Raw genomic sequence first — 27,008 nt, 5'->3', positions numbered from 1 at the left:
TTGCCACAGGATGTTGCGGAGGCCAAAAGTTATAAATGGCTTGAGAAAGGGATCAAAAACACTTGAGGAGGACAGATCCATGGGTGGCTGTTAAAACACGCTGGTCTGGAGGCAGCCTCTGCTTTGGGAAGTCCATAAACCACGGATTGCCTGAGGCGAGGAGGGTACGGCAGGGGAGGGATCGCGCTGTACCTCCTCCTTGAGTTTCCTTCTCCTGCATCTCCTCCTGCCTGCGCTGGGAGACGGGATACCGGGAGACGGGATACCGGGAGACGGGATACTGGCCCATGTGGCCTTTTGATGTGACGCAGGTCAGGTCCCAGCTCTGCTGGGTCTGTTTGGGGCACGTCTCTTCTTACTCCTCTTTAATTAAAAAAAAAAAACCCAACAAAACAACCAAATACAACCAAAAACAGAAAAGGGGGAAGAAACAACCCCAGCCCTCCACACACTGTTAGTAGGCAGCCTGGTAGTTGTTTTATTTTCTTTAGAGTGGACTTTGTGTTGCAAGTGGCAGGAAGCCATGAACCACAAAAATAAAATAATTCTAACCCTAGTGCTAAGTAAGGAAAACAAAGATGGCTCAGCAATTAGCAGCATTATATATGTTAGTACTAAGTAACAACAGATGTCAGGACTTGAGCCCTTTGCATTCCTCGCAATCCTTCGGAAACCAAAGCCTTTTGACGTTGCTATACATTATTACAGTTATTTTGGGTCTGAGAGAACAGCAAGGGCTCTTTGAATGTTGAAATACGTGGGTTGCTAGGACTGGCTGGGTCTTACCTGTGTCTACCTCACCGTCCCGCATACTTCTGCTGACTTAACAGGCTAGCGTGCGCTGTAAAAGCCTGCTCTGTAAAGACATGCGCTGGCCATGAGTCATTAGCAAGCATGCGAAGCTAATTGGCAAAATACTCATAAAAGATTTTGAAGGTGGGTTAATTACAATTCATTACACTGTAAACTGTCCCCAGGCTATTGTTAAAAAATGCAGGAGTTTCAAGGTCCAGTATTTTATGATTCATTTTGCCATGCAGTGAAAAACAGACTCTATATCAAACTACATTCATTATAGTTAAGACCACAAAATCTTTATTGGTTTTCCCTCCTTGTTATATGCATTCATATGGACTGCACATTTCTAACAATTGGCAAGAAGGCATGAAATAAAATTTATGATATTTTCTTACCTTCTCCTCAGTGCAGCCTTAAAAACTGCCCGTTCTAGTTGCTTTACCTCCTCCCACCTTAATTCATTTGAGCTGATAGGATGGGAAATTGAAAATAAACAGAGAAATGAATGGGAACAGCTTTGCCACGCTTAAGATTTGGTTGTCTGATAAATCTGGCTGCTGCGTGTGTGCGCAGGAACTTCAGTTCCAAAAGGATACTGGTAATGAAACAGTAATAAAGAAGAATTTCCCCTTGTAGTAATATAATTTTTTTTGAAATTCAGAGTAGACACATTTTTACGGATTACTTGTATTTCCAGATGGAGGCTCTTGTAGCTAAGCCCAGGACACACCTTCAGAGATCTGCTTGTACAAATCTTGCAGGCTCGTGCATCAGTTTACTCACATGAGTGATACTACCCACATGCTTTGCTGCACGGGGACCTTTGTCTACTCATAGCCAACTTCTCCAGCTTATAAAAGAAGATAACGAAGCCTTTGACTGTCTTTGCTTGTGCCAGGGATGTCAAATACTTATATTTTCTTGTGAAAGGTCTGTGGGAGGGAGGCATTACTATCGCGTAGCTTGGTGTAATTCTCAATAATGCTGTGTTGAGAAAAAGTTAATAGAGGACCCAGCTGTGACCTTTGTGGGAGCAAAGCCAAGCTCTGCTCGTCAGTGCTACCTTTGTACCCTTCTCCGGGGGTGCTCCTTATCTCCTTGTGCTGGCTGGCACTTGGGCTCTCCTTTGAGGCTTCAATGGTGCCATTCAGCCGTGCTTTTTCTCCACCCCCAGTATGCTGAGCGCTGTTCGCTTTTGCAAAGCCAGTGGACTCTCTCCCGTGTTGGCCCAGCCTGCGTCTGACTGCGCCGAGTCCTACTCTGCGCATTCGTATACATCACTAGGAGAATCGTTGTTGGTGGCATTCCCAGCTCAGCCGAACTAATTTTGGGTTTAAATAGGTGCCAATAGGCTCTAAGCATATTGCTATTACTTTTATTAATACATGGCATTGAGCTGCAGTCGTCTGCTCGGAGTCTGAGCTCAACTGAGAGTCCAGCCCTGCGTGGCTTTGGGGTGCTTTTGGAGCAGCCACCGATGGCGGTTAGAGCTGGATCAAAACCAGATTGAAGCATAAGGAGTAAATGATGGAAGTAGCCAGGGACTACTGCTCTCCCCCATTAAAAATGTTGATGACATGGATGGATTTTGTTCTTTCAGTTAATATTTTACTTTTTTATTTTTTTGAGGTGATGGGGAGAGGGGAAATACTGAAGAAACCTCTCACTCAGGCAATAATTGAATTGCTGGTCTTAGGTTTTTCTTATTGAAGCCTCTAAATCTTTCAGTGAAATTGGATGTTTTTGGAGGCAAAATTTTTCATTCAATTGAAAAATGCCTTCTCTGTCACAAAAAAGCAGTAATAGAAAAAAAAAACAAATCCAAACCCTTCCAGCTTGAAATTAATCATGTGGGAATATCAGTTTGTTCTAGTAAGACTCAGTAATGGATTTATTGTAGCGTGCATTGGTTTTGTTTGCATTAACATAGTGTAAGGTGATAAATATCTTGGGTTGGCTATTTTGTCCGAGGTTTTCTCTGGGAAACTGGATTCTCTTACATGACAGTGTCAGAACTGCCATATTTATTGGGACCAAGAATCTGTCTAGCTTTGTTTCCAACAGAGGCATGCAGAGAAGAGTAAAAACTAACCCGAGTGTTCATGATACTTGCCCTGGGTAGTTTGCCAGCCTCCACATCTGCTCTGTCACACTGGGGACTGACCCCTTCCTACTGATGTGACCGGAGGCTGTGACAACGGGGTTGAAGCTCAAGGGGGTCACCTGCGCCGTATGATTTACAATGGGGGCGTTTTCCTAGCGGGTGAGCCGCCGTATGGGATGTGCCTCTTGCTTCCCCTCCTGAAACGCTCTCCCGATTGCACTGGCGGGGACCCCTGGTCGTGGCGCCGAAAACTGGGCAAAGCCCAGAAAGAGTTTCTAGCCCAGCAGCCAGAGCTCGGCTGGGTTTTCACAGCCGGTGGGCATTTGGAGCAAAGAACTTGGAAATCAGAGTTCAATGACAGTGGTATTTATGGGTACTCTGACTAATCTCTGTGCCTGGGACCTAACAACTATATCCAAAAACATTAGCAAATACTTCTTTTGTCTTGTTTTGTTTTGGTAAGAACTATAGCTGTTCCTGTTGCCATCTCACCTGGAACTAGTACATGAAGGAACTTCACTTCATGACATTTAGCAATGTCAGTGCTGTTACTGGACAGACGTACCAGTGAGTGAAATGGAAGCAAAGGAGGACAAAATGAGTGACCAAAATTTTCCAAACTCTCACAGATATTTGTTTCTAGCAGTGGAGAGATTTTGCAAGTGGCAGGTGTCAGTATTAAGTACTGAATTCTTCATTTTCCCTTTGGTCTCATTATGAACAGGGATATTTGTTTTTAAAATAGACATTTTTCATCACTTCTTTTTAGGGTCATGCCTCTGTAAGGCACACGGGTGCTGAACTTGGACAGGACCTTTTAGCCATAATATAGGAAGTTCCAAAATTTCAGAGCCTCCATTAAGAATATCGTGCAGAAATTGGGATTTTTGCCATTGGCTTGATTGGCTCCAGAATTACACCATTGCTGCTCCTTGGAAGTCAACTCTGATTTGGAAATCGTCTTGAAAAATGCTGTGATACATTGGTCTCCAAGGAGATTCCTGCTACTTCATTGTTTTGATGAGGCTGTAAATAACAAAACAGCCTTACTCATCAAGTGCTCCTCCAGTCCTGGCTGAACTCAGAATAGTCAGGAATGGGCAACAGCAAAATGTTAATCAAATTCCTTTGAATCTCGAAATGTTGAGTAGAGCTTCTCTGAGACTGCAGAAAACTCTCCATGGGAAACTGTCAACATTTCTATTATTTAACATATTGTGTCAACATTTGGCATCTGTGAATCAACTGGTGAAGTGGTTGGAAAAACCAGGAAAATACAATTTTATGGATGTTGGGAATGTATATCTATGTGAGTATATACACATAAAATATATACATCTTTCTATCTAATAATATACAAAGTTTTCCAGTTGTCAACTGTGTGTGTGTCTACGTGTGTTTATGTGATATTTATGTATGACAACAGGAAAGTTTTCAGCCAGCTCCATTTTTGAGCCAGTCACTTTGAAGGCAGATTTGTTTGTTTAACAAAACCCGTTTTGACAAATGGCCCCTCCTGGCTAGGAGCTGGATGCCCCGAAAGCCGTTCTGGATGGGCTTTGGGACGGGACATCGCTGTTGGTGCTTTCAGAGTTGCTGCCATCAATAAGTCCTCTGGACTTCTCCTCCCTGAGCTGTTGTAATTCGCTGGTGTACTGCCCTCCACTCCAGCAGCTGCTGAGTCCCGTGCAAGCGTTTAGGGAGAGAGCTTGGCCCCACGGCCACCCATGGCAAAAATCCCATTGACTTCAACGAACCTGGATTTCACCCCCAACCCTTGGAAGACTTTTACAGATGTCCAAATAACACACTATGTATGTCCCGTAATTAAAGCCTCCCCTATTGAGTTTATTTACTTTTACACTGCGCATAATATTAAACTCAAGCTCTTTAAATTCCTGCTCTTATTCCGGGCCCAGTGGAAGGACCCCCCTCTTCTGTTTTCATTGAAATTCATCAAGGTTGGTGGAAGTACCTCGCTGAAGGTCCCTCCTGTAGCTTGCTTCCTACAGTAAATTCAAAGGGATAAGACATCTTATATTGTTTTTTATAACCTTATGAAAAAAGCAAAAGTCTGGCTCAAAAGCTGCTGACTTTTTCTCTAGCGGAGGCTGAGCTGCTAAGAGATCTGTAGCACTCCCCCTCAGTGAGCCAAACCCTGCAACTCAAAGCAGGGAAAAGTGTCATAAATCATTGCAAACAAGAGGCACCGCTATCTAGCTGCGCGCTGATGGCCCAACCATCACTTTTGGAGCCAACAGCTCACCAGCAAAGATGACATTATCGCCGCCATGAAGGCAACCTGGAGCCCTACAATGAATTCAGGTCCCCTGTGTGGCCTTGGACAAGGTGCGTACACTCCTTGCCTTCACTTCCCCATCTAGAAGATGGAGCTAGTAACACTTGATTTGCTCATCATGTTTATTTAAATTATGAACACCTCCAGGCAGAGGCAATCTCTTACAACGTGTCTATACAATGTCTAATAGAAGGCCCTTGTCTCAGCTCAACCTCTAGGTACTACAAGAAGGCAAATAGTAGTACTTGGCAGACTGCAGATTTCAAACCAGAAATCTAATACCAAATAGTTCTCATTCTCTCCTGCTTTTGGCACTTGGCCCTGTTCAAGATGATTTTGTTTTGGTTTGGTTTTTGTAAGAAGGTACGAGACCAAATCCTGAGGGGCCTCTGTCTCCGATTCCCATTAAAGTTTACATTACACTGACTGGCAGTTTGTCTCAGAAGAAGTGTCCCAGGGTCTCCCCCTTAGATTTTTAAACAGCCGTACGGCAGAAAGCAAGAAAGCATGAACTCTATCTGGTCCTGGAGCTGCAGCTGTAATCAGAAGCTTTATGATGAAGTTCAGCTGGAAGAGCAAAGGAGAGGAGGAAAAAAAAAAAAAACACAAAACAAAACAAGGGAATGCCATCAAAGTCTTTCAAAGACAGAAATTCATTTTACCTTTGTCAATGACTGTGGTTTTCAAGGATAAAGATCAAAGCGATGACCGTGGGCAGAGCTATGACAAATGCCGAGATCAGTCTGTTAAACCCTAGCATTAGCGCTACAGTTAGACTGGTGTCTAGACTAGCAGTGGGTGCTCATGCCAGGTTTGGCAAACAGGGCAGCAGAGCGCTTGCATCAGAGCTGTAGCAAGAAGAGTGAGGCACCCAAATTGCAGAGGGGAGGGACAATCAGACTCCAGCGGAGCAGAACTGGAAAAAGGAAGTTTAGGAAAAAAAAAAAAACAACCAACCAAAAAAAAAAAAAAAAACCCACAAAAAAACACCGCCAGATTATTGCCTGAGCTCAGGGAAGACAGCTGAGAAGACACATCCCCCCCCTCCTGGTTTTTGCATTGTGATTAATATACACAGAAAGCTTAGATAACTGGGGGAAAATAATGCCAAATTCTTATCAATACAGATGAGCTGGCTTCATATTCCTCCAGCCCTTTCATGTGGAAATGAGACTGCATTTGATGAGGCCAAGCCCATGTTTGAAATAGCTCAGCTGGCATGCGCGCGTGGTGAGGGTTCAGGTCCCTGCGTGGAGAAGCGCTACAGCTGGATGGAAAGGGGAGACCTTTCCTGAGGGCAGAGAGCGCCTTCAGCTTCCTCGCTTTTTCTCCTCCTCGTGGGGAGGACAGAAAGCCTTTGCTCCACGGGATAAATGCACGCTGAAGTCTGAGCTGATGGACCGTTTAAGGAGGCAAGGTGGTTTTGGCTGGTGAGGGGCCCTGGCCTGCAGGGTCTCCACGTTCCTCCAGAGACCTTTTGCATGGACCCTTAAAAATAACACCCTGTCATGTCCCAAAGGAGGAAGGTGGATAAATGAGGGGAGTACACACACGTTTACCGCAGCTTGTGTTAGTGTGCTCGGGGCCAGCCCCGCTCTCACACTGCTGCCCTGGGGCACGTGCTCGCTCCAGGGCTGCAGGCTTGGACGGAGGAGAGAGGAGTGACGGCATCACTCTCTGCGTGTGGCACCCTGTGCCTGGCCGAGTCTGGGGCTCTCCTGGCCCGAGAATGCCACACAGGGTGGGTACAGGGATAAACTCTAGAAAAATTGCGTGCTGCTGGACAGCCACCATCACCGGAGTACCTCAAAACTCCCCAGATACTTTAAACCAACCGTTTCTCATCATAGTTACATTGGCTTCCACCAGCCATGACAAGTTCAAAAGAAGCTGCAAACTGATGTGGGCAAATGTGATCTCCAGTGGGTGAAGATAGACTGGAGGAAATATTTTCAGAAAGCCAGCCGGTTTCAGCTGTGCTTCACGCAGGGGCTTGCATTGCCCGTTGTCAGGAATACAGCGTAGTACTTGCTAGAAACAATTAGCTAAGACCTAGGCTGGTCATACGCTATTCTCAGCTCTGCTACTGACTCACCTGCATGGCCTCGGGCGAGTTGCTTGCATATTTGTGCCTTAGTTTACCCATTGGTAATAGCAGAGATAGTAACAGTCTCACGGAGTGGTGCGAGAATTAGTTAATTAATATTTGGAAAACAGTTTGTGCCTTGACGTCTTTGTGCCTTTGTTTACCCACCAGTAATATCAGAGATAATAACTGTCTCATGGAGAGGTACAAGGATTATTTAATTATTTGAAAAGCAGTTTGAGATTCTTGGATGAAAGATGCTATGTGAGTAAAACATATCATTAAAAACATCTCCCAGTCCTCTGTGAAGTTAAAATAAAGCTGGAGCTTCTTAGTCATTCAAATAATTAAACCATAAATACTGTTTATTTTAATCTTCCCTTTAAAAAAATAATCTAATCTAGGCAGTGATACCAGCCAAAGAATGAAAAATGTTTCAAATTCAGGAGACCTATCAATTTGAAGAGCTTGATTCTTAATTGCTTTTTGATTTCTATCAATGGAAAGTGAGAGCAATTGTATTTACAAATGCCTGCAAAAGCACAGGGCAGCTGGGAGGACACCCACAGTTCCTCTGCAGGGTTTCAGCCTGCATATTCACATGGATACAGCAGCTGTACACTGCGCTGCACGGCGTTTCTCACACTATCCAAGCAGATGCTCCTATTTGACTTGTTAACCAACGGGGAGGTGTAGACTAGCCTATCTTAAAGGCATGTCAAAGCAGCTTTACCCCCGCAAAACGTGGGTGCACTGAAACAGGGTTGCAAGAGCAACTTCTCCTCCCAGGAATGGTGCCGAAGGGACAACTCGACCAAGCAAAGGTGCTGGTCATCAGCCATTGAGCCATTCGGCCTTTTGCGTCCTGGGCAGCACGTCTCTCCTAAAACTCAGCACTGACTGCGTGCCGCGAGCCAATGCTGCCCTGCCTGCTTTGCCCAGGTCCAAGGGGAGAGAAATCCCAGAGCAGTACTGACTGACACTGGAAAGGAACAGTCGGAGAATCGATGGAGTCTGTATTTAAAATCATCTTTTATTCAGAGGTGGACATGCCAAATGCGGAAAGCCCTCTCAGTCACTTCCCTGGGGACTTACTGTATATCGGGGCGTAAAATATATGCAATTGGCCCTTGTTTTGTCTCTTTCTTTCTCTCTGGTTTTTGCGCATGTTTTTGTTTTACAAACCACATATGCGAAGAAGAGGTTTGCAGAATCAAAGTCACAGTTTTTAATTGAACGGGGCCTCTTTTAAGGTGTAACTACTGCTGGGAACCTGCTAGCGTAACAATCTGCTGGACTGGGCACCCAAACCACCGCCCCACGTGAGCCTCCCGCCGGCTCAGAGGGACTTGTCTCAGCCTTTTCACGGCCTCCCACTCCTCTCTGCCCGTAGAAGATTTTGCAGCAATCGCCAATTAACCCGTGTGGGAATGCGGGGAGGAAGAAAGGATGTAATTGCCTTCCTGAGCTCCAGCGCTTTCATTAGTTAAATGTCCTCCTGTCTTTTCCACGCTAGTCCAGCTTCTACTGAATTTTCATCAGACCAAAAGAGGCCTTTAGGGCCGTTTGAAAGTAACCATCAGATAAAAGCAATTGTCATCCTCCTTATGCGGCAGGCAAGGAAGCAGACACAGGTAGACTGGTCACACAGGAAGGAGAGGAGGGACCCGGTGACTCAGAGCTTTTGACTCCCAGCTGTCAGCTTTAGACGCCATTCCAGCCAAGTATAAAAGCACATGGTTATCTCTGAACTCATGAATAATCCCATTGATTTAAGCCATAAACTTCAGCATCAGGGCCTTAACCACCTGACTCTGCTCGCCAAGAGCGGATAAACAGGAGTGCAGGTCTGGATAGGCCTGAGATATTCCTCTTGACATAGAGGAACAGCAACAAATGGTAGTTTTCCTGGTGTGGGTTTCTAAGAGAACCACCAATGGGGATGAAAAGGTGGCTTGGTCCCTGAGATGAGGGGTCCCTTGTGGATGATGTAGCTCCTGTGCCGGCCCCAGGAGCTCTCTCCACGCTGGACGTGAGTGGACTCATCCACCTCCCTCACAATCGCCCTGTTGGATGCATGCGGGGGGCTGCTTAGCTGACTGCAGCAACATTGACCTTGGCGGTGATTCCCCAGAGCGCGATGCCCAGATGATGTGATCCCAGTCCCCAGGCTGTGCTGGAGCGGAACCAGGTTCCCCTGGAGGGGAAGGGGGCATTTGCATATGTGATGATACCAACTGTCCTCTCCTGACTGGGATTTAGTGAGTTCTTCATCCCTTTGCTCACGCAGAATCGGGAAATGACCTGGTTGTGACGGAGTCTCACAGTAGAGGCGTCCCTCAAAACTCTGCAACCCAGTTCAGGATACAGTTTACTCCCCCCACAGCTGCTTTTGACCTTGCATTTCTAGCAGAGGGCTACGAGATCAAGGGAAACAAGAAGGAAGCTATGTTCCTGTTGTTGATGGGAGAGTGAGTGAAGCAACCTAAATTATACATGGCGTTGCCTACCAGATGGTCGGAGCGTCTCTCCCTTCTATTATGCAAAGTAATAGTTTCACAGACAAAGTAGAGGGGAGTGGAGATACCAGAGCATTTGGGAAACACGTCCCATAGCTGATTGAAAGGCATGTTTTACTTCTAGCTGGTAACATGGGATTTCAGCTGGATGCCTGTCATTCAACCCTTCCCCAGAGGTGAAAGGTGTCAGCTCTGTCTCTGGGAGGGAGCAGAAAGACTGTGAACCCAACCAGAATTGGAGCAGTAATTCATAACGGCAGGGTTTAGGTTCTGCAGACTGGGACAGGAGGTGGTGTCACACACCTCAACACGCAATAAAATGTTCAATAAACCTGGGCAAGGCCCATTTTGCTTCTCACTTGTGAGAAGCTTTCAGTTTGGCCCTTTGTAGCTGCAGACACTGACTCGTGGTCTCTCAGCTGGAGTAATGGTGGGGGGGTGTGAGCTAAATGAACCAATCCCCATTGCCTAATATGTCGAAATATTCTTCCCAGTCTGCATCCATCTGCTGCCTCATGTCATTATGGCATGTCGACATGAAAACTGAAGGTGTGAATGGAAAGCTACTTCTGCCGGCTTTGACTTAAGACAGTTCAGATACCGGCGCAATGCTCCGCCAGGATCGCGAAGCTCAGTGTGTGCTGAAGCAGCGCTGGGCCAGATTTCTGGGGCTGAGGCTTCCCAGGGAGCCTCCGCTGCCCCGTGCTGGCTGGCTGGAAGCCCTCTCAATCTCGAGCTTGTTTGCAACACAGACATACCCATCCTGAGGGTGGGGATGAGAATATTTTCTCCGCTTCATGACTGTACAATTATTTCACATGATAGTTCTAGTCCATGAGCAGAGCTCCTCAGCACAGCATTAACACCTATTAAGAGCACGTACAGAAATGAAAAATTCTCTTATAAGCCTTGCTAGATTAGCCCCCTTCATGCCCACTGTGCAAACCCACCGATGGGCGGGATGCACGGACTTACTTTCACTGATAAAGGCATCAATCCATACATAAAATAACCAAGCCGCTCATGGCTTTGGTTTGTGCATTATGTGATCATCCGAAGACTTTAAAAAGGGTATCACACAGATCTCATACCCACGTATAATTTCTATTTTCTCTCGGCTGCAGCTTTCACTGGAGCAGTGCAAGATATAAAAATATGTCAGGCTTCCCTTACGGCTTTTTGATAACTGAAATCCAACTGATTAAATCTCAGATTAGGAATGGTGGCCCTTGTTCTCACTCAGAGCTGTGGGCTATCAGCTCTTGGCCTGGTTTCTGAAGCAGTTCACTCTGTGATAAGAAGTTCTGTAAGAATCAGCGGCCAATACTGGACCAAATTCAGCCACCTTTCATTTGGCTGCAGACTCCCCTAGCACAGCTGCTGGAGCTTATAATCCACATTTAATTTTCCCCTCTTTCATTTTTCCTTAGGACCGCAAGGGGAAACAAAACCGGGAAAGGACAGAAGGGATGGAAGAGCCCTGCTTGTGCCTGGCACACTGCTCGGGGCTTGGCAGTCCGAGTCCTGCTCCAAGCCCTTCCTTCAGACTACTGCCTGACCTCAGGTAAATTGCATCACAGCTTCCCCATCACTCAAATATAGTTAAATACAGCATTTTTTTCTTAGCATTTACAAACCAACAGGTGGAAAGTGTTACCTTGGATCTAGGCACTTTGTCATATTGCTTTTTAAGGCATACACTCCAAAACTCAAGGCATGAGAAAACCAAGGGTTTCATAACAAAGCGTGGAAAAACCCCAACAAATATTGGCTCAAACCCTCCCTTTCAGGCCACACCCAAAAAGCAAGTGAGACTATAATGGACAAATCCTCCTCTGGCAGCGGGCCGATCAGCCAGAGCGCCATTCGCTGAGTCCCAACCTATTTCACACCATGCAAAATCACTGCGGGAAAAGGCTGACAAGGTTCAGACAATTCATAGCACTGTACCTTTGCTCATGACAGTAATGCCAGCCAATTGCTAGCGTCTCGGTGTCTGGCCAAAGCGGATGGCAGACGGCTGTCTGAAGCTGGGACCTGGGAAAATGGGGATAACATCAGGAAAAAACAAAAACATCTTACATACCTACTACTCCCATCTCATCCCGCTCTGGGGAGATGCCTACTTGCCATGGACTGAGTCAGTGCCTGGTCTTGTGGTCCTTCAGCACTCCATGGAGCTACTGTGTGCTTGCAGACTTGGGGCTGTTGGCACATCTCGTCCTATCTGCTGCATGCGAGGACTTTACAGCCAACACTGCGAACCAGCAGCTTGGCTATTTCCACCCTGTTTTGGCTGTTTTGGCCTACCTGCGTGTGTGAACGAACACACGGCCTCCCCAGTGGGTCAGCAGGTCAGGATGGAGCAACAACACCTACTTGGGAGTATTTGCTGGCTCCTTTGAAAAATCTCCCCGGATTTTTATTGGATCTTACGTTACCACAAAGTATCTGCCTGGATCTGAGCTTTGATTCTCCACTCCATAGCTTTATCCCAGGCTGGCTGGGGTAGCGCCTTTCCCTCAGAGACCACAACTGACAGCTCTCTTCTCAGGGAGAGGGAGGAATGGGGCAGTGGTTGCGTTTTGAAGGTGGGGAGAGGGAAAGGCTGTTTGAGGCCACTGTCTGCATGGGGGAGCTGCAGGGCTGGTGAGGATGATCAGGAATCATCTTATTTCTCCGTCCCTGGGTTGCTAACTCCGTCTGGGGGACTACCGCTCCTGGCTCTTCCATTGCCCCCCTCCCCAGGTCCCACATTCCTGGCTCTCCCCACCCAGCTGTGCCACCCCAGCTCTACGCCAACCTCCCCACTGCTCCCCAGGCAAGTCCTGGCCCTTCAGCTGCAGTGTGGCAAAATTCAATTTTGCCTACGTGGCTGAGAAACGTTGGCTCTTCATAAAAATACCAGCTCGCCTGCAGGGAACAAGGTGGAAGCTAGACCACGTTGAGGCCTTTTATTTCCCACAAAGGCGTGTTTGCAAGACACCGGTGGAGAGCACTATGCAGATGAGCGACACTGTGAAAGGCAGGGCCAGCTCCCCAGCGGGGGGGAAAATGGGGTAGATCAAATAGTTATCCAGATTTCCATCAGCTGCGGGGCTGGCCAGGTGACAGTTAGGTAGGCTCGTCATTTTGCATGGATGGCTCACCTCTTTGCCAGCTGTAATAAACACGGGCGCTTGATGTCAACAGAGCTGGGCTGAGCTTCACCACCAGATGCGTTTTCTTCCTCGCCCGCTGCGTTGGTGCGAGTGGCCTCATCTCTGCAAAATAAGCACATGAAGAGAAGCTGAAATTGCTAAGTGGGAATCCGGTTTGTATTCATGCTGAGAGCTGGCCAAAGAAGGAGAAAACATCAATCTCAAAAGGGTTTTCAAGATTCGGACATTTGGCTTCATCTTTCACTATGTCCAAACATGATCTCTCAACTCCCGTCAAGAAAAACAAGAGGGAGAATAGCCTAGCCTTTAAAAGTCAGTGCTGCCCTGGCTAGAAAGTTCGTGAAGCACATGGGAGAAAAAAGATTAGTCTGAACCCATGACTTGAACACAAATCTACACCCTGAAACCCAGTATTGTGGGGTTCCTTTCTCTTTTGTTGTGCTAAGAAATTCTGGCCAGAATATTAGAAAGTGAAATGCAGAAAAAAGCTCTTAAAAGTAATAATAATCTTCCCACCAAAATTAAAGCTAAATTGTGGAACTTCCACGTTCCTCAGCTGTGTATGTTTTGTGTTTGAGAAAATTCATGGTAGGGTGTAAAGATTTTACCTATCTGAGCTTCGGATGGTTTCCTTATTAGCAGGCCACAAATGAATTAGGTGGATGATGCAAAAATGACTGCCAATAAAATATTTACACCGATTCTTCATTCTGCGTGAAACACCTTTTATATATATGTATATACGTATATACTATAAATAATAGAAATGATGCTCATATTTTATACTAGGGATGTAAACACTGGTCCCAACAGCAGTGGCAAATGAACCACTCACATTTTCTGATTGCATAATTTGCCTAGAGGATGGATACATAATTACACTATAATTAAGTATAATAAACAGAGAAAATGATTTGAGAAGGAAAAATTATCACAGCCTCAACCACATCAGCCAGAAGCTCTCTTCTAATTAAGTTATTTTATTAAACAAAATGTTTTTAAGGTGGGTCCCCTTTGAAAATGTACATTATAGCCCATGTAATGTAATTTACTTTATAAGTAAAACACGGCTTGTGTATGGACAGATCATATCTGATAGGACTCATGAAATACACAGCCACTGGGTCCAGTCCAGCCAGGTGCTGAGTCCGTCACACCCCTGGACGAAGGAGCAGACCCCGAGTGCTGCTCCGGAAAATTGCAGCAGCATATAGAGCAGCCTTTTATTTGTGCTCACCGATGGGCTCTTTTTATGTTACTTGGGTTTTTTTCTGATTTAAAGGGAGAAACGCTAGCAGGTAATTCTGATGTTGTCATCCTGTAATGATACAGTAGAGGCAAAGGACAAGAAAAGAGGTAGCTCAAGCTACACCAAATAGCTCATGCTATTTGGAGCTGAGGGAATCTTAAAACGCTATTCCCTCCCAAATGCTTTTACCCTCACCAACTCTTCTCAGTGTTTGGCAAGATGTGAAGATGGAGTTGTCTTTTATGTTGCTGTGGCTGAAGAAATCCAGAACACTGGTTCACAAACTATAGGAGTGAGGAAGACCACATAATCTGGTACCTCACGTGGCAAAGACCATCGGAAACCTCCAGTTCATTCCTCTCAGAACTACAGCTTATTTTTTTAAACACCTGCCCCCAGCTGCTCGGGGACTACAGGAGCTGTTACAGAAGCCTTGGAGCATTACTCTGAAGTTAGCTACTGCTCCTGTTCCCCCTCCCCACAAAAAGTAAAAAACGTTCAGCTTTAAGTTTCAGCCGTAAGATTTCTGTACACGTCTGCCTCATTTCCACATTTCTCTTCCTCTTGTGAGTACTTAGAGATTGTAATCAAGCCATCCCTTAGCCTCTCTTCTGTAAGCTCATTAGATCACGCTGCCTGATACAAATCTCTGCTGGTTTCCTGGCTCTTCAAGGCTCGTACTGCCTTGCAATGTTCTTTGGGAAGATCTCTGTATATCAGTGACCTGTTTTCTTAACAATTTACTCTCTTCTTCAATTCCCAAGTCACTTGTGAGATTTATTTGCAATGATTTAGGTTTTCTTTCAGGTCATTGTAAAAAACAGTATAACCTCAGTAACACATCCCTTTGGTACCTGCTAGGGACGAGATCTAAGAATGGACTTGCATCCAGTGCAGGAGAAAACATCCCTGGCCCAGGAAAATCCAGGGCAAGTAGAAACTGTGTCCTAAAATATCAGTTGTCGACAGCAGCACAAGGTCCTTGAATTCAAAATGTTGGACATTATGTTGTGAGAACGTCTCCGAATGCCCAATGGAGATGTATTTCTCCAGCTCTGTCTACTGCATGCACAGTTTATTGGGTGATGGAGAGAGCAGTGTGGTGGTCAAGAGGAATCTTCTCTTGTTTAGAGTTTTCCGCTCTTAAATGTTCGCAGACCTTTGTACCAGAAAATCTTGTAGGTTATTGACGAGGTTATTGATGTGTGTGGTTACTGCTTGCAGGGTACCCCAGGCAGGACACTTAGGTCATCATCGGTCTGTACACTCCTGATGACTACTTCAGTTTCTCTCCTAATCCCATGCATTTTCAGTTGTATAGTGACCTGATTTCAACTAGGAGCTTCCATGGGAAACCACGTGGCAATCACAGACATTGTAAACTCAAGCCAGAGAGTCATTCATTTTCAAATGCTTGGCAAACGCTAGACCACAGAAACTCAATGTGTCGTAAGATTCCACTTGGTCCCATCATCTGGGTGGGAAAAAGGAGGAGGATTATCCGTAGACCTCAAAGTGTTTTACGAAGGGAGGCAAATGCTGCTATTCCCATTTATTGGATAGGGCAATGACAAGTTGAGACTTGCACAAAGTCACCCAATTAATCAGCCAGAAAACTGCCACTGAAACCCATATTCTGGTCTAAACAGGTTCTCAGACTGCCCTCATCACTGTAATATCTGAGTACCCTCCAGTAGTGCATCAGGAGAATTTGGGCATGTCTACACTGGCCAATGCAAACAGCTGCCTGTCAATCCAGCCCCCTTCTTCAGCCAACTGGACAAAAGCCATCTCCAGACGGAAGCTGTGTAGCCACGTTAACACTGTCCTGAGCCCAGATATATGAACCCCACCACAAGTCAGGGTGAAAGCTCAACCCACCACCGTTCTAACTCAGCTCTGTGGCTTCCAGGGTGGAGCTTGCTCACAGGGCATGGACAAAGCAGATGCGAGACTGCTTGTGAGAATAGATAGACCTTTCTTTATTCTAAATCCAGTTTCATCCTCTGTAGTGCCGCTCAGAGTATTTCCTCATGCTTCAGTTCTCACCGAGCTATAGAGAGAAGGCACAAACGTGTTGGTTATCTGGTTACAGCCTTATGGCTCCTTTGAGGAAAGATCTGGAAGATGACAATTTGAACAGGGATATTTGGATACACTGCCGTAAAGAAAGAAAATCTCCAAAATATATTTATTAAGTCAGGAAAAAGGAAAGAGAAGGAAAGCATCTCTTTAAACTGAAGATCTACTTGTCATGAGCAAGAGTACTACAAAATTGGTAACTTAATGACCTGAAGGAAAAGTAGCTGTTATTACAGGGCATTGTACTGGCAAAGCTCCTATACATCACAACAATAATTCTCTCCAGACTTCTCTTCCCTTCCAAGGCATGAGGAGACATCAGTGCATTTAGCCTCAACTCCCTGGCAGGCGGCATCACTTCCTCATGAGAGGCAGGGAGCTGACACAGCGATGGGAAGGCTGTCCTTTGTAGCAGCTACAAAAGCCCTGTGTGACCCAGTAAGTCTGACATAGAGCTGAAGAAATGAGTCCTGCTCCAAGGAAGCTAAAAATCCCAAGGTGCCCTGAGAGCTTGTCCTGGACTACTCATGCTCCCAGGTTTAGAAATCCTTTGAGGGTTGCTAAATTCATACGAACCACTCCTAGCTCTGGAAGTCCCTGTGCCTTGAATGGTTAGAGACTGGGAAAGCACAGCGTGGATGCGTCCGGCTCTGCTCACCCTGATTTTGCTTTCCTCCCCGGGCGCCTACTTCTGTCGGCAATGGGCCATCGGGCACAGCTGCTCTGATGCTCTTGCCTGTTTCTGGATCCGAATCCCTGCTGGCAGGGATCCAGCGGCTTCGCTAGATCATCACCCTTTGCCTGGGGAAACCAGGGCAGCGCGTAGGCGGTGTGTTTCTTTGCAGCTTTGCATTTCTTGGACTTCTGCGCAAAGCCCTGAACGGCGAACGTATGCTTCATGCATATGCAGAAAGGGCACAGACGCCGCTTGAAAAAAACGGACCTGGTTAACTTGGCTATGATCGTCCAGGAAGTTTGTGGCAGAGCTGCAAATAAAATCCAGACATTTTGCCTTTTGGGCCTGTGTCTTCACAACAACGCTGTTCTTCCTCTGGGCATCTGGGCTTGTTGTCTTCTCGGGACGCCCTGCTCAGCATGTCTCCTTAAAGGGAAAGAGTGCTGGGAAAGCCACGCTTTAATTCTGTAGAGAAAACGACACCACCTACATAGGAAAACCCCATAGCTTTTTGCAATTATTGCCATGCATGTATATCTCTCCCTCCCTTTGTGATCTTTACCACTTCCTCACCATATGTAAAAGGCCTGATCCTGATGAAAATAGTCATGGTTCCAGAAGTGCCACTCAGACGATGTTGATTTACCTCCACAAAGGATGTGGCCCGATGCTTTTGGCCAGATTTTTCTGCAAGCAGCCAGACATCTCTCTCTCTCCCCCACCCAGAAAGCTGGGGGAAGTCGTGCGACAATAACCTTGCTCGACTTCACCTGGCCCACCCAGGGGATAGCTATTTCTGGACGGACACGGAAAACCCAAGCCTTGTCCCTTTAATCTAACATCTCATGCATGTTGCTAAGCCTAATGTTTAATTTGAAAAAAAACAACCTGAAAATAGCATTAAAGGAAGCAGAGGATTTGAACAGCACTATATTTTTAAGATAGTCTTTCTGGAAAACACTATATTTAAAAACTGACCCTTTTACCATGAGGTTTCTGAAACTATAGAGCCATCCCAAGCTTCCTGTGAGATAAGGCTTGTAATTTGGAACTGAGTAATGGAGTATAAACACAATTGGCTTTGTATTAAGAGACAATGTGTAATCATCTGGCAGTGTCATATTGCCCCCCCTCCAGAGTGGTTTGGGGCTATTTGTGCTGGAAATTAAAGTTAAGAGCAAGACGGTGATGAAGGTAGCTCATCCTCCGTGCCTGACAGATGGATGGTGTCTCAGGATGCAAATGTCCTTGGGGCTTTGGAGAAAAAACACTACTTTTGAGCATTTATGGTCCCCTGCCTCCCACACTTGCAGGACTGTTGATTTAAGCTGTGAGGCTGCAACTTGAAGTGTTTGGACGGGCAGCTGGTGAGCTGTGGTGGGCAAAGGTGGACATTGCAACCTCCTCTTAACTGAAGTGATACAAACTCAAGACTATTTTAACAAGAAGATCTCATTCCTTCATATTCGCTTGACATATTTCTATTAAAGGGATGGCAAAAGCAGAGAGAGGAACACAGGAGTTTCCGTGGTGGTTTTATGCCAAGCATAAATATCTGTGTAGGAGCCTTTCAGACCTCTTTGCACTCCCAGAGCAAGGACCAGATCTGGCCTGGGTTTTTTAATTTTCTTCCAATTTGTTGGCGTGAAATCTGACAGCCAGGCAGATGTGTCTGCCTTGATCTTTGGTGTGGATCTCCTGTTGCACTCTCCTCTGTTTTTCCAAGCCTCAACAGGGGAAAGTGAAATTGCTGTCCAGAAACATTAATCACAGCATCTCAGATCTGTAAATTCTCAAGAGTTTTCCTCCTGGAGCACTGGAAGGCTTTGACCCATTTTCAAAAGTGGGTATAAAGCATATATACATAAGGAAAGCACACATACTTGTAGCATCTGCAAAAACATATGGTAGTTTCACATCCCACTAACCAGTTTCCTGGATTGAATACATATAAGTGCAGGCTTTGTGAGAACTAGCCGTTTTTGAATGCTGGGTTTCTGACTCTCATCCCTTAACCACAGTCCTTCCTTGACTTTGTGAGAGACACCATTTCCCTCTTAATTTGGCAAGTTACTGCACAGAGCTGTTCTGGATACTTACTCATGTATTGCCTTTTCTGCAGGTGAAACTACTCTCAGGCTCCCCCGACAATCTCTTTACCCGTCTTTCCATTGCATGCAGAGGAGCTGTGTTATCTCTGCTTAATCCCGAATGGCGAAAAGCAACCATTTCCAGTATCAGTAATTACACTTCGGATGTCTTGGGATTTTGCTGGGCTGCTAATCTACAGAGCTCATTGCAAACTTTTCCATCTAAATCTTTTGTCTGATGAAAGACTCTGTTTTGCCAAAGGATCCGTTTTCCTTAAATATACTTTTTTGAAGCAGAACATCTAAAACTTTTGGTTGTTGTTTCTGACAACAATACGAGTTTTCCCCTCTTATCAACATTTTCTGTGCAAATGTACCCACCTATCAGCATGTTTTCCATTTTAGCAACCAAACTCGAGTCCAGCATGCCTTCTGCTACCACCGCCAAAGCAACAGACCCTGAAGAATAGGTTTAAGCAAAGGCATGTGGATATGGAGAGACCCTCCTGCCTCTTTCTGTGCCTGTGCCTATGCCACTCCTGTCGTACATCAGTTTAAACTCTTGGAAACTCCCAGTGATGGAGATCCCAAAGCTCCTCTGTGCCATCAGTTTGACCATCTCCATCTCTTTATGGATAGAACTTTCCTGAACTCTCACCTCCTCTGTTTTGCTGCAAATAAAGCCAATTAGATCTTGTCCTTCCCTGTGCAAATAGACCCAGTGATCACCGTACCCTTTTACCATACCCCTTTCAGCTACTGTCTTCACACGTGAAGTCTCTCATAGCTGTCCTCAGTCTTTTCTAGACTAAACAAATCCAATTAAAAAAAAAATTCCTTACAGGTCATGTTTTTTGAAACCTCTTATCAGTCCTGTTGCTCTCCTCCAGACTTCCTCCTGTGTTTACATCTTTATTTGAAGTATGGAGTGCAGATCTGTGGTCTGGGCCTCTCCAGCACCAGAATGACCTCCGCACAAAGGGTGCTCTTAATACCTCTTCGAATAAAAAGTATCGTTCTGGCCACAGCATCACACGGTAGACTTATATTTGAGCTTGTCCTCTCCCAGCTCCCCTAGCATAGTGCCAGTACCGTGACTTGGTTCTTTATGTGTCTTTTAATTACGCACTTTCTTTTTCATGTAAGACTATTATTTCTAAAGTTTATTCAGAACATTTAAAATCAATCCCCCTCCCCTCCCAAAGTTGGGATCCCAGTCTGTTTTGTTGTTTTAACCTACTATAAGTCTGTTCCACCATCCAGACTGTTAACAGAGATGTAAATGAACTGTGACCAGCACAGACTTCTGTTGATGGTCCTCTCACTTTGACAGAGACTCACGCATGCCTAATCTTCAAGGATGTAATTCCAATCAGTGGTTGAAAAATAGCAATTATTTCTGTCAGATAGATAACATTTCCGATACCAACAGCCTTCCAAAGGAGACCTGAAGCCAAGAGTGATACCAGTGAATAATAGGCGAATACCTACTCATCACCTGTACCGAGAAACAGGCTTGAGTACCAAGCCCTGAAACTACACTCTCTCCTTTTTTTTATAAGAGGACAGCAGCGAAGCTGGATTATTCATAGCTCTGAAAGCAGGATGGGCACATCAGTATGCCCCTAAAGCCAAGATGATGAGCTAATCAACTTCATATTGTTAGAAGAGTCCCCACCTACGCTTTCACACAAAGGGCTGATTAGCTCACAGGTATGCAAAACTCTGGGAGGATGCCATCTTTCATCGCTACCAGAAGATGTTTAATATATGTTAAGTTGCCAACAATTAAGTGTTTGTGTGTGTGTGTACACACACGCGCAGCCACTTGCTCGGGTCCCAGGAGCTGCACACTGTGTTGCGCTAACCCGCCGTGCCGAGGCAGAGCCCTGCGCTGGGCACGGCTCCACTGCCGCGTGCTCAGCTGCGTCGTGGGGCCCTGCGCCGCTGGGTGACGGGACCACAGTAGCTACCGCCTTTGCAGCCCAAAGGAAGCAAATGCTTGTCCTGCTTCCAGCGGCAGTGGCTGAGACAGAAACAGTCACAGGCTGAGAGTGTCTGTCTGCATGGGGAGCAAGGGGGTGAGTCTACAGTGCGTGATGCACTTCCACCACTCTTGCAACATCTTGGTGCAAGAAAGCACTCCACCGTCCAAGTCACTGAGTCTGACTGTCTGAGTGCACTAAAGCATGCTCTTCCCTCGTGCCGGTGTGCTCCATATAGGAAGGTCAAATAAGGAGCAGGACTGTAAGTGCACATAGCAGTGTATTACCGCTGAAGCTAGTCGGTGTGATTCCCATTCCAAACCAGGAGCAATGATGTGAAGTATTGGCTCGATGTTTGGAGGTGCTTAGCACCTCCTCCCCATCGCCACCCCATGGGATGCACACGGGTGCAGCACTTTTCTCAATAAATGGTGGTTTTACATTGCTTCCAATGTCACCTCCGCGAAAAGTGCTGCATGGCCCAAAAGGGAAACAAGCAGGGTGGGGAGGAACTGGGAAGAAAAGTCCTTTGAAGCAACACATTCCCCTCTTCGTCCAGTGGTGAAGCTGTGCTGTTCGGAGGAACACATACGCCAAGGCTGCACGCAGCCCGTTGTGAACCACCGACAATGTATTTGTCCCTTTTCAATGTCCATTAGCAGTTCTCAAAGTGCAACAAGCTAGAATGATCTCCTTATGTCACAGACTTATGTCAGAAGGAAACAAAGGATAATTTGAGGAAGAAACCCTCTCTACTATGAGAAAAAAGAAAGTCAGTAATACATTTGCTATCTTCCAATGATGCACCTTATCTCATGCGTGTAGGAAGTCACGTCTTCTCGCTGTCTTTTTCTGCACTCTTCTTCCATGCTCCTTGCTGAAGATTTGCAGGATGTCAGGAATGCCCTATGCTCCCCGTTAGCTTAACAGTTATCTGGAAAAGAATGTGACCAAAAAAGTCATGTATTGAAATGTGCTTTTGACAAATATATAACAGTATAAGTTTCCTAATATGTTTTCTGACTATAGTGTGTAAACAGTAGAAGACACAGGAGTGCATCACAAAAACGTATGCTTGCAAACAGAAAAGCTTTCTTTTATCTTGCTTACACAGGGAGACATCAGCCATTGTAGTATAAAGGATTTTTGCATCTGGGCCACCTGTCTTCTAAGGAGTGGAGATGCTGAGGGTGTGCCACCTGCATCTCCTCTTCCCAGGGACGTGTGCGATGAGGGCTGGTTCATGTCGGGCAAATCAAGCCCGTAAGGAACTAAGTGTAAATTCATGCCCTACAGCTTGTGGGGAGAAATTATCCCAGAATAACTTTGGTCTATTGCTGACAAAAAGTAACTGGCTAAATCCCAAATTATTACATCCCTGTAGAGCTTTGCTGGCTTCAGAGGAGCAGTCCTGGTGATATCAGTTGGGCTCCAGCACAGCCCCTTCACCCAGCGGGAGCTCCCAGCCCCGGCCCAACCATGACTGCTCCTTCAGACAGACCATGACCTCTCCATCACTGGCTGCCGTTCGCAGCATGGCACATCAAGGGAGGCAAAGAGGGAGTTTGCGGAGGCAGACAGCTCCTTTTGCTTCCTCTGGCCAGTGCTTGTACTTAACGCAGAGTGTTTTTGCTTTATAGAAGTCTTTGCACCAAATGACTTTGTCCTCATTACTGCACTACCTCGGTTATCGCCCGCACAAACATTCCCTTCAGATCAACATACTGGCTGGGCCAGAAATCACACAATTGATGTTTTGGTTTCTACTGCCTTATCTAAATCCAGTTACTGCTCAAAATGAGACTAAGTCAACAGACTTAATTGAATGAAAAGGCTGTGAGACAACCTAGAGATTTGTGGCTGTGTATGTCCATGCATGAGTTAATCACTAAGCAAACACTTCGCAACAAACAGAGCTGGGCTGAGCAGGATCAGTTTTTCCGCGGCCTGGAAGCTCCCGACACGCTGGGCTTGCACGAGGCATTGTTGGGGCTGGCAGGAGGATTTAAACAGCATCGCAAACAATGTACCGCCACGGAGAAAAGCTGGGGATGGACAATGGATCAAGCCATGAACAAACACTTCTGCTTGCTGCCTAGATCAGGAGATAGCAGAGACCCTGTAGCAGTGGCCAAAAATAATTGCTCCCTTGTAATTGTTGCTGTCCGGATACGTGAAATAGCCCTGCTGGCACCCAACAGCTGGGAGCGGGGAGTTGCTTGATGTCCTTAGCTCATTTCTGGGGAGGCGGCTGCCAAACTCCGGATGTCCCCAGCTGCTAGCTCTTGCAGACATCACAGGTTTTCCTGGCTGTACAACCATAGCATTCCTCTCGCCTCCGCAGTTCAAGAGAGAAAGGTATAATTGAAATACGTGGGAATAGCCACACTGGGTCAGACCACTGCTCCACCTCGCTTTTCTTCTTGTCTTCAATGGAGGCCATGAGCAGACTCTTAGGAAAGACCATTAAAACCTGTGCAGGGTCATAGCCAGGATCTCGTCCCCACTGTGACAGTGCTGCACAAAGCTTCTCCAGAGCTGCAGGAGTAAAAGGACAAAGCCTTACTCTGCGGTTGCAACTTGCCCTGGCAAAATCTGTGCCTCTCCTTTTTCTACCACCTGCTCAGTTCAGAGCCCCTGTGTTGGTACCCGGTGCATCTGCCGTTCAGGTAGGCTGCAGTGGAAATGCTCAGGTCCATGCCAATGGTTCATCTTAGCCGTCGCAAGAAGGGAGGCTGAAGCTGCAAACCTCCTAAAATAGTCATTAAATATCTTCTAATACGAGGTGACTCACATACTTTCCTGGCTGGTAGGACTCCATCAGGGGATGGAGAACCTGAATCGGGTTCTGCAGTAGGCAATGACAGCCTTACGGACATCTAAAGGTGGCTTTGCCATGAGCAGTATACAGACAGAGCCTCGCCATTTTATCTGGGGGGTTGAACACAGTTTTGTCTGGAAAAACTCATCCCATGCTACAAAGAGACACCATGCCTTGCACAGGCCACCCACTTGTCACCACACTCTAGCTTGGGGCCAGGACATCTGGCTGTAAAAATGCAACTGTGGTGGTGTCCCCTAAACAAAGGAGGATACTGAACTCAGCTAGATACTTCCTCCCTAAGGGAGGCCACAGACACCACTGCTATATTTGCAACCCATTTGACAGTCCTTGCCCTTTGGCACGCCGTGCAAGCAGACAGGACAACTTTTCTAGCAAAGCCAGGAAAGATGGGAAAGATGATTAGCTTTGCGATCAGGTGCTGTGCAGCCAGAGTGCTACGCAACGTCAAAAGAAACTGCTGCTGAATGCCCAGGTTTCAGGATACAACAATAACACACAGCGCTATATTTCATTCCTTTAACAAGTGCTGAATGTGCAAAGGCTCCTTTCCCAGCTTCTGTCTCCGTCTTGGAAGCTGGGGAAGAGCTGTGTGTATAATTATTTTCAGATGCCATCCACTTTATTGATTATCTGAGCGGGATGCGCAAATAATGGCTGCTAATGCCAGGAGCAGAGATCGAATGAAGCTCGCTCCCTTTTGGGAAAAGCTGAAATAAAACCACCATATGAATGGGTCATTGAAAACAGGCTGGAATATATTCCCTATAGTCATTCCGAAAGTTCAAGGGCAGGGGAAAAGAAAAAAAAAAAAAAAGAAGCCGTCTCCGTGTTCACTAAACTTCTAATATCTGAAAGTGCTTAAAAAAACACACATGCACTTTTTTTCATACAATCATGGAAAAACACACTAAGCTTTTGACTCAATGGTTTTGTTTTTCCAGTGAGTCCCTTCCAGGTTCCACGCGCCATCTCAGAGTCACGTCTGCTGGGTGAGCTTCGAGCTAACAAACTTTAGAAGAGCTCTCTGTGATTTTGCCACATCGAGTTTCAAGTATCGGCTTGCTGGAAGTGCAGTGGAGAGGGAGGAGGGAGGGAAGTGGTGCGAGCTTTGCCAACACACCTGCACAAGCTTTGGGCTCTCCTGGACACTCTGTGCGCTAATGATGTATAACCTGTAGAGCCTGGCAACACGCTCGCTGAAGACTATAACAGACAGACTGTGCATGCCTCTGATTTCTAATTTCTTAAAACAAGTAATACCTCCCACCCCCCCCCGCCCCCAACCCTGTGCTGTAGGTAAATGCTTAGGATGGAAACTGAGATGCGTTCAGCTGGGCAGAGCTTCTACCAAGGTAAGGAATAAATGACAATTTAATTATGATATTTTAGGTCCATGTAATTCTTCTTCTAAAGCAAAAGGGAGGAAAAAAGTTAAAAGAAAGACAGAGTTCATTTCAGCTCCAATGTTCTGCTAATTTTTCTTTTGACTATTAGAGATGCAGCTGGATCCTATTTCTAATCCACTTTCAAATTTGCTTGAATTAAAATCCCAGATCACTGCTGTGTTTTCAAGTTGAAGCGTGCATAGTAGCCAAGGTTTATATTGCAATTTCTGGAGTTATGGAATGATGAGCTCCAATAGAGGAAAGTGTGTTGTATGCCTGAGTCCTGGGAAAAAAAAAAAAGGTTGGCATCAGTGTTATTTGGAATTAGAGCTCACTTGTAGAATAAATAGCCTTGAAGTTAATACACTGGGCTACATTTTACATTTGATTCCACCCGCTGGAACTGGCGGGTATGGAAGAGCAAAGGCTGCCATGGTGGAGAGGTAGGAATGGGAAGTGCTATTTAATTGTAAAGCGTGGATATTTTTGAACTTTCATCTGAAATTTAAAAGTTTCCCCATTAGTTGGGGGCTTATTTTAATAAGCAATTCACTTTCTGACTAAAATAGCAGAGTAAGACTGCCCTTGCTTTGAAATACCTGTGCTTTCTCTATTGGTATCTGAATCCCAGTCTAAAAGCTGACATCTCTCCTCCGGTATCCTGTTTATGTCTAAATCCAATAGCGTAGTCTTGTTAGACTTTACCACCTGGAAAACACCGTAACTCACATGAAGTTATGAATCCCCATATTCTCTGGGCTTTCATATCTGCCACGGCAATTCCCGGCCACTGCCAGGTGAAGCCAGCCAGCCAGTATTTATGGAAAATGAACAGACTAATCATTTCCAATAGCGGGACACGATTATGATATAATTGCAGCAGTTTACGTTGACATCCAAGTGGACAGATACGAGCCAAAAATTGGAATAACGGCTCCACCCATCTACCACCCAAACGTAAACAAGCCAGCATGGTTAAAAAGAGGAGTAGGAGACAGGGCTCAGGCGTTCTCCTTCAGCTGTGTTATGGTACGATTGCCAAGTTGCCACACAACCTTCCTGCCAGGCAATTTATCCAGCCGTAAACTGACCCTTACCTCACACACAAAGTTCAGCGGCTTCTTTCAGTATCAGCTTCTTCTTAAACAGGGCTAGAAGTGCATTATTGTCAGTAAGAGCGAGAGATTATATTTTGGAGATTGGGTGCTGTAGGGTCACGACTTAAACCTGTTAAGTACCTAAAATCCAGCTCAGCCTGAGCCATGATTGACACTGTTGTAGTGCGTACACGTTACTGCCAGCGTGGATAAGGGAATACCTGCAAAGGGGAATGAAATCTATGTGAATACAGCTGGAGCTGGAGGTGAATGAGACCGATAGCTTTTTACAAAAGATTGGGGAGTGGCTCCTTTGCCGATGGATGACTGAAAACACAGAGGTGGATTGTGAGGAGCTTGATGTGATGTCAAGGGAAACTGGGGTAGATCTTCAGTTGAAATAAGTCGGTATAACGGTCCTGATGCTGAGCAAAATTTGCTAGTTTACACTAGGTTTGTGAACTATTAGCTGCTTTCAGAGCAGCTTCTTTCTCACAGGAGAAAGACAAAGTTTTTTCGTTCAGCAATACTAGAGTCAATCCCGCTCCACTGTGAGGATCTCCCTCATTAACAGAAAAAGAGAGAACAAAGCTATCCATGTTTGGGTAGGGGTGGTCCTGAGAAGAGCCTTG

The 27,008-nt window shown here is 45.9% G+C and overlaps 1 protein-coding gene across 1 annotated transcript in view; it reads left to right on the top strand.

The window, feature by feature from the left end:
* Positions 1-27,008, top strand: part of BMP2 (bone morphogenetic protein 2) — a 99,794-nt gene that overhangs the window by 65,048 nt on the left and 7,738 nt on the right. Inside the window, exon 4 of the mRNA XM_076335128.1 lies at positions 11,237-11,370. Coding sequence (XP_076191243.1) covers positions 11,237-11,370 — 134 coding nt within the window. The remainder of the gene's footprint in view (positions 1-11,236; positions 11,371-27,008) is intronic.

Source organism: Aptenodytes patagonicus, chromosome 3 (genome assembly GCF_965638725.1).
Source record: "Aptenodytes patagonicus chromosome 3, bAptPat1.pri.cur, whole genome shotgun sequence".
In the NCBI taxonomy this organism is placed as follows: Eukaryota; Metazoa; Chordata; class Aves; order Sphenisciformes; family Spheniscidae; genus Aptenodytes; species Aptenodytes patagonicus.
The sequence above is the reverse complement of the archived record's forward strand: the minus strand, read 5'-3'. Positions and strand labels throughout refer to the sequence as shown.